This window comes from Convolutriloba macropyga, chromosome 13 (genome assembly GCF_964194025.1).
Source record: "Convolutriloba macropyga chromosome 13, txConMacr16.3, whole genome shotgun sequence".
NCBI classification, from domain to species: Eukaryota; Metazoa; Xenacoelomorpha; order Acoela; family Convolutidae; genus Convolutriloba; species Convolutriloba macropyga.
The window spans coordinates 11,241,488-11,252,052 of NC_134480.1; the positions used below are offsets into that span (position 1 = coordinate 11,241,488).

Genomic DNA, 10,565 nt, shown 5'->3' on the forward strand with positions numbered 1-10,565 from the left:
ACCTGCCCCCCCCTCCCCACGTACCTACCTACCCCCCCCCCCCCCCCCGCAACGTACCTACCCCCAAACCCACCTATCCACACCCCTGAACTGAAAAATTTTAACGCATTTTGTGATATTGGTTAACTATTTTTGTTATTTCTAGTATTTTTTCGATATTCTGATTTTGTCCAAGTTAGGGTAGAGATTATTTTGCACGACGATTCGAGTCTTTTCCGGTATTCTACCGGCTATGTTTTTTTTAGCAGAAAGCAAGTTTGTTCATGACTTGAATTTTGACTTCTTTCTGTTCGAGCATTTACCTCCGTTTTTGATTGTTGACTTCTGTTGTCGAACATTGGATTTTAACAATAGCTTCGTTTGTAATGTAAAGTAATTAGGAACTGCTGGTAATGTTCAAGGTGAAGAGGTCAATTTGAGATTTTTTGTACCTATAAGTCACCCCTTATAATCTAAACTACATCGCACAAACCCCCCATCACCTACCCCCAACACCTACCTACCCCAACCGCCCCCGCACCCCCATCCCAACGTACCCCACCTACCCCTACCCCCTCCATTCACCTAGCTACCCTAGCTGTTTGAATTTGTTTAAGGTCAAAGGAGCTCATTTGTGCTGTAAAGGTCCCTAATAAGAGGCTTTGCGGAATGAATTTTAACAAGCTTTAAATTTGTCGCTGAATTTTGTTACCTAGTTTTATGAGCGGCGTCGATTTTTTTTTCAATTTAGATCGTATCTGTTTCTATCTCTATTATATGGCACGCAGGTCTATACTTTCGCAGCTATTCCGGCAATCTGCCGGCTATGTTTTTTTTAGTGTTACAACTTTGAGTCTCTAAAGGCAAGTGACGTTGGCTTCTCAAGCAGTTAGATTTGAATCCGTATTGTATTTTTAATGGAAAGTTGATCGTTGTTATGACTTCCAAATTTGTTTTGTTTCATTCAATGAATTTTCGGGCTCAGCCCTTTTGTTTTTGTTATTGTCGAATTGTTACCTAGTCGCATTAAAGGCGAGTCACATCTGCTGTTTAGTTAAGTACAAGTTGATTTGTTTAGTGTAGGCATTATCTAATGCTATTTTGGCATTGTTACTAAATTTTTCTTCAAATGAAAGATAATGATTTTTGTACCTAATTAATAGCCGCCGTCAGCCTCTCACCGGCTATTATTTAGGCGATCTCCTTTTTTACAATTCAAAGAATTTGAATTCTATTGGGGCGGTGTCTTTTCTAAGAGCTGTACACAAATTCTCATGATTTTTGAAGTCAAATTGGAGTAGTGCTCTCGGTCACGCCGAAACAGATGGGTTTTGCGGCGTGACATTTTTTGGCTCTTATTTTATAGTTGAATGCAAAAACGGTTTATGAACAAAAATTTTCTTTCTCGCTAGTGGTTTTTTCACATGCGGCATTTTCGCTTTGGTTTTTACTGTTTTTTATTCTTCATAGGATTTTGTTCTAAACGGTTTTCCCAATCAAGTAATTGTACATTTTATGTCTAGTTTTCTGTTTAGTCAATAACAATTCTTTGAAATGTGCGTCAGGACTTGTCCTGCTATGTTTTAAAGATCTGTTCACATATTTTCATGATTTTTGAAGTCAAATTGGAGTAGTGATTTTGGTCACGCCTTAACAGGAAGTGGAGCGAAAAAGCGAGTGGCTTTGCAGTGTGAAATTTTTTTACTCTAATTTTAAAGTAGAGTGAGAATACGGTGTTTGAACAAAATTCGGTTTTCTGGTTAGTGGTTTTTTGTGCACATGCGGCAATTTTACTTTGATTTTTTGTGTTTTTCATTTTTTTTGGATCGGATTTTTTTTCCAAATGGTTTTTGTTTGAACCAAATTTCTCTTTTTTGCATGTTTTTTGTTTACATTCGGCATTTTTACATTGAGTTCAGTTTTTTCAATATTTTGGTCTGATTTTTTTGGAAATGGTATTCCCAATTCACTCATAGTCCGTTCTAGTTTTTGTTTAGTCAATGAAAATTTTTTGAATTTTGGGTCAGGACTTGTCCTGCTATGTTTTTAAATTCGTTTTACGTTTTGATGATGTTTTTCGTTTTACATAAGTCACGATTTTCTTCACTCGCTGTTTCAACTGAATGGATTTTAATTTCTTTCACGCATTTAATTACACAATGTGGTGAATGCAGTCAGTCAAAAAATCAAAATCAAAGGATACGGGATAAACATATAGAGCCCAGTCATTAAGTCAGAGCATTAGGTTATCAAAGTTCATTAGATTCTAACTGGCATTATTATTAAGTTTAATATAAATAGCTTTCGTTTACAGGCTGAATTAAGTATAGTTTTAGAATCTAACTGAAACTGAACGCCAAATTAGAACAATTTTTTGGCACTAAAAAAACAAAAAAATTTGGTCATTTTTATCTCTTCTTTTTGTGTTTTAATCCTGATGTGCATCAAGCGCCTCAACAGCGGCTATTTTCCGGCAATTTGCCGGCTGTGTTTAATGTTTTTTGTTTTTTTTGTGTGTTTTCTTGGCTGGTAAGTCCCAATGGTCGGGCAGGTCCCATCCCATTGGTCGTCTAGTGCTGTATTCATTAATTCATTTAGGTTTGATTTTGTGACAACTTTACTCATGCACCAATTCTTTTCAAAGTATGTGAATTTTTGAATGTTTCCTATCTCATCCTCATTTGGTTGACAATTAAGTCAAAATGTTGATGAGCGGGTTGATATTCTGCGTTTCAAATGAATGGAGTTCAAAATTGGTTTAGCAGATTTTACATAACATAGTGGGTGTGTTTGAGTTCAAAAGGTGAAAGTCAAATGAAAAAGGATTAACTGATGAGGCCCGGTCACGAAGCATTGTCTATTAGGTTTTCCAAGGTCATTAGTGCGAATGCTAATTTTTAATATTATTGAGCTGTATAGTGTGCATTGAGAAGCGTGTTCCTGTTTGATAGTGCAATATATCTGAAACTTTACTCCAATTCAGAGCACTTTTTGAAAGCTCAGTTCAGATCTTTTCCCCTACCAGATGACGATTCCCAGTTGACATGCAGTATCATTGCACTTCAAAGTTTGAATACCGAGATTTGGAAATGATTCTTGTGTTGGTTTCAGAGTGAGCCAGTTTCTGGCAGCGAACACAACTGTTCCTTCTCAGTGGCCACACCAATCATCACACTCGAACAGCTCAGCTCAGTTGCGGGGGGTCATCTGGGAGCAGCCGCCACTGACCATCACCACACCACGGGAGCTAGGTTGCAAGACTTCTTTAAATTCCAATTATTTGCAATATAGGGAACTTAACACCTCTAGGATATGATTTTTTGTTTAATCGTTTCTTTATCTGATTCTTTTGAGTTCTCGAGTACATTGCATGATCTAGATGGCTCTCTCATTCATATTTTTGAGCAGCTGAACTCAAATGGTGGCCGTTCACTAATAAAAGTCAAATAAAGGTGCGCCGAAGTTGGTTTCATTTCAAGTTGACACCTTTGTTGTAAAATTAAATGTAAAAAAAAGAATTTGAAACCATGGAGTTAATGCCCCCTCGCGGAATCAGTTTACGATAGGTAATCCGAGTGGTCATTTGAGAAAAATTCGGTGAGCATTAGTTGGTTATGTTCATCGAAAAAATTTAAAAAATTATATTGATTATCTGAAAGCCTGAGACGTTAAAAGAGAACTGATAGACTTTTCTGCTTAGAAAGAAATTAAGTTTTGGCCTTTTTTTCTATCGAGCTGTTTTCAGAGCTGGCTTACACAGTGAAAGAACAGGTGGCGTGGGCCAATCTGGTGCCTCTTCGGCAGCTGTTGCTGCGGTGGAGAGTGCGGCTAAGAAGAGAGAAGAAAAGCTGAAAGCCAGAATACAAGAACTGGTCAATGCTCTGGAGACACTGTCCAAACACTGCGAGACCAAAGATAGACAGAGCTCAGAGTACATGGCTGACCTCAAACGGGCTAACAGGTGGGACAATTTTTTGTTTCAGTCCCTTCTAATCCAACAGCAATTAAACGAAAGCAAATATATCTTTTCAATTTGTGCCTCAGCTTAGAGGGTGCATATTATTTGCATCCCCACTCAATAAAATAAATATAGTTGCCACACTTTCATTTGTGGGGGGGGGGGGGGGTAAATTGAAACCCACGACCCAAGAGTAAGTTTTAAAATGACTTTAACCCCCCTCCCACCCCTCAGGAAGAAAGATTATGAGAACGAATCATTTGTGGGATCTTTTCCATTTGCGCCCCCCCCCCCCCCCAGTACGTTATGCACCGCCCAGTTACAGAGCACGTGCCATTACATAGTGAATCATTATGTAAAAATATTGCACGTGCATCTGGGGGTGCAAATAATATGCACCCACCAAGCTGGGGCGGGGGGCACAAACGGAAAATATCCCATTAGTGAAATAATCGATTGATTCGCCCTCTCAACAAGAGTTTGGAATGAGTTTAAGAAGGCTTTCCTGCAATGACATGATAAATGGTAGTGTCACTAATATGCTTCTCAAATTCTCGTTCTGCTTGCAACTTTGCAATGAATTGTTCGAGAGTTCGTTCTGAACTCAAATTTGAGCGGCATTTCGATACGAATTGATCATAAATTTGGAATCAGAAATGTCTTTAAACTGTATATATGTTTAAAGCTGTTTGATTGTTTCAGTGCCTTAATCTCTGCGTACGACAAAGCTAAGAAGAAACATTCGTCCCGTCTGAAGAAACTAGAAGTACAAATGAAGGCTATCTGTGAGAGACACGACACTACTGTCAAAGTCCTCAGACAACGAATCACCCTTTTGGAAGAAAGCGAAAAGACCAAACATGGCCGAGCGCCGCCTAGCGAGACATCTCTCTGACGTCATTGTAGAACGCCATGACGTCACACCATGTCTAAACCGCTTTATGACGTCACAACTGTGAGGTATATGTCTAGACAGGTGTATGACGTCACAGCAGTTCGATGACGTCATTGCCTTGTGGGAAATCCTTAACCTAGTAGTGGAATGGCGACGGCAGCTATTATAGTAATTCATCTCAGACTTGAAAAGTATCGCCATGACTTAATATTTTTGTTCTGACATCATTGAGAGATGTTTGTGAGTTTCGATAATGAACAAACTGTTAGATAGACTACGTGTTTTATTACCATGAAAGTACTATAAATTTAAAGAATATGAATAAAGGTCCTTAAGCAGGGGACTTCGAACCAAAAAAGATAATACTTCGAATTATCTCACAAGTAAATTTCTTTGGATCATAGAATCTAATTCTGACTAGTTCTTCCCCAAAACTGCAAAGTGCTTTATGCAGCCATAATTGAAATTACTTAAACTGTAAGCGCGTTCTATCCGAAATTGACTTTGATGCTATTGCTACACAATCCCTTCCATCAAACCCAAATATTTCACTCCTTTCTTATTTGTAGGGTTAATTTTTATCATCCAAATTAGTTTGTGACAAATATTTTGGTTGATTCGACTTTATACGCAAAGTTTGTAACCTTAGATTCTTGTTTTGAAATCTGGCTAGCAGATTAAATTTGTCAATCACGCGTCTGAAGGTTGTATTATCGATTCCTTAATATTTTTGTAAACTTTTTGTTCCTTTTCTATCTTTTGCAATTTTTGGAAATGATGGTAATCAAATCATCGTAGAGAATTGAGTTTTGTTATAAATTGTTTTGGCCAATGTTTTAAAAAACTTATCGTGTCAGGCTGTTAGGTGAGTTTGTCTGCCTTAGCTCATATGAAAGATAAATATTCAATCTTTTAATTCTTAAGTGCTGCGAGCCGTAAATAATGGTTTATAATTGCTCTCAAAAAAGTTGGGCAGAGTAGCAATTATTTTTGGCGTGTTGGAATTTTTTGATGCGATTGTTCATACTGCCGTTTTCGTCTGAAAAACTTTTAATTGCTCTTAAACGAAGTTTGTAGCAATTATATTAGTCCTTTGGTCTCTTTGTGTGATGTTTCGCTTGACCGATTTTTTGACTGACCCATTTGACTTTTCGTTCTCAAAACGAGATAAACAGGTAGCGCCCAGCGGGTATTAAGTTTATTAAGCTATTTTTTAAGAATTAAACTCTGTTTTTTGTTCTGGTTAAAAATTTTAGATGCGATTTTTCATAGTGCCTGTTTTTTTATTTTATTTCAAGAATTTTGAATTGCTCTCAAACGAAGTTATGTTTCAAACGAAATTTTTAGCAGTTTGTAGCAGTCCTATTGGTCTTTTTTATGCAATTTTACGTCTGACCCATTTGAGTTTTTGTCCTCAAAAACAAGATACCAGAAAGGAAGCGGCCAGTGGGTTTTAAGTTCTCTTAGAGCCCTTCAACTCACTAGTCTCCAAGTATGCGATTCAAAGAAATTTTTGGAGACATACTTATGTTGTAAAGGACGGTTCTTAGGGTTCACCCCCCCCCCCCAACACACTTACACAGTAGCCCCCCTCATTTTAGCTCCCCCATTATCACCTTCGCATATCGTTCAGGTCGTAAGGGCCCCGTGCAGCCAAATATCCCTCACACTATTACCCCACCCCGACTTGCCGCCACCCCCCCCCCCCGCTGTGCTCACCTCTCGCCCGTTCAATTTTGTTTCGAAGGAACTTTCTTCCGCTCCTAGTGAACAAAGCTTTGGATTTCTTTTATGGCAATTTTTGTTCACTAGGAGCGGAAGAAACGCTCTTTAAAACATTGAATTTTCAAAAGTGTGAAAAATGCATTTTTGAGTTCATCATTTATATTGTGCAATAGGCGTAGGAGGTTGCTGTCTTTTGAACTCGTAATCTCCCGGGAGGGAAACGTAATAACTAATGTACTAATGAAGTTTGAATTGATATGACTTTATTGTAGAGGTATTTCAACTGATTTTGCAGAGTAATTTAAGGGCTCTATAGTTTTATAGTTTTAACAGTCGTTAATGACGTAAGGTTCAGTCGAAAAGTCAAACGATTGTTCTTCATACGCAAGAATTTACATTTACTTCCAACTTCGTTGAGAGCGTAAATATTGAAACATTTTGGCCTTCACAATAATTTTTTATATACACGAAATATTTGGCCGTAGAATGAAATCAAAGTTCTGTAGTTGAAGATTTTTTGGTAGTCGCTTCTCTGAAGAGGAGACGCGTTTCTTTGGAGACGGACATCTTAATTGGTCCGATCATTTTTCGCAATATTACGATGACTTTGGCAATATTTTCAAAAAAGTTGATTTTTTTTTATTTTTGCATGTTTTGTTTTTTTGGTCTTATTGCTTAGTCGAAAGAGGAACAATTTTTTAAACGGCGACATTCTGGTTAATTCATCGACTGTAGTTTTCAGTTAACTTGTTTATTCACTGAGATGCCGTTTATTTTCAAAATGTTTAATTGGATTTGTCGATCTTGTCTTCATTTGTAGTTCTATTGTCTCTTTTCCACCCATCAGAACCCTAAAGTTTTTATGACTGGTGACGTCTCATTGTAACTTATGGTTAAGAGTTTTAACTTGTAGTTATGAGTTTGACACCTATACTTACGATTCTGACGCCGTTTTCACCGCAATATATTCTGGTTTTTGCCACTTTCTCCAGTTCTGTCTACTATTTTGTTGATTTGTCAATGTTTGCCACAAGGTTGCTGTATTTTTTACCCGTTCTAACGATGCGAAGAGCAATTTTTTCAGAAATAAACTGTTTTTTGTTCTTCTGTCTTAAATTTTTAGATGGAATTTTTCATAGTGCCTGTTTTTTATTTTATTTCAAGAATTTTGAATTGCTCTCAAACGAAGTTATATTTCAAACGAAATTTTTAGCAGTTTGTAGCAGTCCTATTGTTTTTTTATGCAATTGTTCGTCTGACCCATTTGAGTAATTTAAGGGCTCTATAGTTTTATAGTTTTAACAGTCGTTAATGACGTAAGGTTCAGTCGAAAAGTCAAACGATTGTTCTTCATACGCAAGAATTTACTTTTACTTCCAACTTCGTTGAGAACGTAAATATTGAAAGGTTTTAATGAAACTCGAAAACTTCATTTTGACCTTCACAATAATTTTTTATATACACGGAATATTTGGCCGTAGAATTAAATCAAAGTTCTATAGTCAAAGATTTTTTGGTAGTCGCTTCTCTGAAAAGGAGACGCGTTTCTTTGGAGAATGACATCTTAATTGTTTCGATCATTTTTCGCAATATTACGATGACTTTGGCAATATTTTCATAAAAGACAATTTTTTTAGCTTTGCGTGTTTTGTTTTTTGTAGTCTTATTGCGTAGTCGAAAGAGAAACAGTTCTTTAAACGGCGACATTCTGGTTAATTCATTGACTGTAGTTTTCAGTTAACTTGTTTATTCACTGAGATGCCGTTTATTTTCAAAATGTTTAATTGGATTTGTGGATCTTGTCTTCATTTGTATTTCTATTGTCTCTTTTAAACACATCAGAACGCTAAAAGTTTCTGTGACTGCTGACGTCTGATTGTAACTTATGGTCAAGAGTCTTAACTTGTAAAAATGAGTTCGGCACGTATACTTATGATTCTGATGCCTTTTTTTCCCAAAATATTCTGGTTTTTGCCACTTTCTCCAGTTTTGTCCACTTTCTTTGTTGTTTTGTCAATGTTTGCCACAAGGCTGTTGTATTTTTTTACCCGTTCTATCAAAGCAAAGAGCAGTTTTTTAAAAAATGAACTCTGTTTTTTGTTCTTCTGGTTAAAATTTTCAGATGCAATTTTTCATATTGCCTGTTTTTTATTTTAAGAATTTTGAATTGCTCTCAAACGAAGTTATGTTTCAAACAAAACTTAAAACACTTTGTAGCAGTCTTGTTGGTCTTCTTTATGCAATTTTTTGTCTGACCCATTTGAATTTTTGTCCTCAAAAACAAGATACCAGAAAAGTAGCGGCCATTGGGTTTTGAATTATCTTAGAGCCCTTCAACTCACTAGTCTCCAAGTATGCGATTCACAGAAACTTTTGGAGACTTATACTTATGTTGTAAAGAACGGTTCTTAGAGTTCGACCCCCCAAAGTCATTTACACATTAGCCCCCCTCATTTTACCTTCCCCCATTGTCACCTTCACATGTTCAGGCCGTAAGGGCCCCGTGCAGCCAAATATCCCCTCACACTGTTACCCCACCCCCGACTTGCCTCCACCCCCCCCCCTCCGCTGTACCCCCCCCCCCCCCCCCTCCGTTCAATTAAGCTAAAGCTAGCCTTACTAATCCATGGCTACAGATGAGACCAACCGCTCGGTGGTCCTTTGAGAGAAATTCGCGTGACGTTCGTTGGTTATCTTCTTAACCTTTTGTCTTGAGAAACGGGAAACACTAATTATTCTCTAAGTAAACCCCTACTCACTTAAACCTTTCTCCTAATTCCACCCCAATCTTTCATACGACGAGAAAGCGAGTGGCTACGATCGCAAACCCCTCAACTGTCGTTTCAGAGAAATGTGTTCGACGTTTGTCTTACATTCTGGTGTAGTGTTGTCTGAGAACGTAGCGCAGAACTTTTCTTTATGGTTTGAAAATTTAATGTTTCGAAGGAACTTTCTTCCGCTCCTAGTGAACAAAACTTTGGATTTCTTTGATGGCAATTTTTGTTCACTAGGAGCGGAAGAAACGCTCTTTAAAACATTGAATTTTCAAAAGTGTGAAAAATGCATTTTTGAGTTCATCATTTATATTGTGCAATAGGCGTAGGAGGTTGCTGTCTTTTGAACTCGTAATCTCCCGGGAGGGAAACGTAATAACTAATGTACTAATGAAGTTTGAATTGATATGACTTTATTGTAGAGGTATTTCAACTGATTTTGCAGAGTAATTTAAGGGCTCTATAGTTTTATAGTTTTAACAGTCGTTAATGACGTAAGGTTCAGTCGAAAAGTCAAACGATTGTTCTTCATACGCAAGAATTTACATTTACTTCCAACTTCGTTGAGAGCGTAAATATTGAAACATTTTGGCCTTCACAATAATTTTTTATATACACGAAATATTTGGCCGTAGAATGAAATCAAAGTTCTGTAGTTGAAGATTTTTTGGTAGTCGCTTCTCTGAAGAGGAGACGCGTTTCTTTGGAGACGGACATCTTAATTGGTCCGATCATTTTTTGCAATATTACGATGACTTTGGCAATATTTTCAAAAAAGTTGATTTTTTTTTATTTTTGCATGTTTTGTTTTTTTGGTCTTATTGCTTAGTCGAAAGAGGAACAATTTTTTAAACGGCGACATTCTGGTTAATTCATTCACTGTAGTTTTCAGTTAACTTGTTTATTCACTGAGATGCCGTTTATTTTCAAAATGTTTAATTGGATTTGTCGATCTTGTCTTCATTTGTAGTTCTATTGTCTCTTTTCCACCCATCAGAACCCTAAAGTTTTTATGACTGGTGACGTCTCATTGTAACTTATGGTTAAGAGTTTTAACTTGTAGTTATGAGTTTGACACCTATACTTACGATTCTGACGCCGTTTTCACCGCAATATATTCTGGTTTTTGCCACTTTCTCCAGTTCTGTCTACTATTTTGTTGATTTGTCAATGTTTGCCACAAGGTTGCTGTATTTTTTACCCGTTCTAACGATGCGAAGAGCAATTTTTTCAG

At 37.1% G+C, this 10,565-nt stretch overlaps 1 protein-coding gene across 4 annotated transcripts in view; it reads left to right on the forward strand.

Moving 5' to 3' along the window:
• The window catches only part of LOC142352026 (uncharacterized), a 110,446-nt gene extending 104,795 nt beyond the window's left edge, over positions 1-5,651 (forward strand). For all 4 annotated transcript variants that reach the window (XM_075404361.1, XM_075404362.1, XM_075404360.1 and 1 more), the window contains 3 exons: positions 3,091-3,230; positions 3,725-3,940; positions 4,640-5,651. In XM_075404361.1, the coding sequence (XP_075260476.1) occupies positions 3,091-3,230; positions 3,725-3,940; positions 4,640-4,832 (549 nt within the window). In that variant the 3' untranslated portion in view covers positions 4,833-5,651. The remainder of the gene's footprint in view (positions 1-3,090; positions 3,231-3,724; positions 3,941-4,639) is intronic.
• Positions 5,652-10,565: the final 4,914 nt, after the last annotated feature.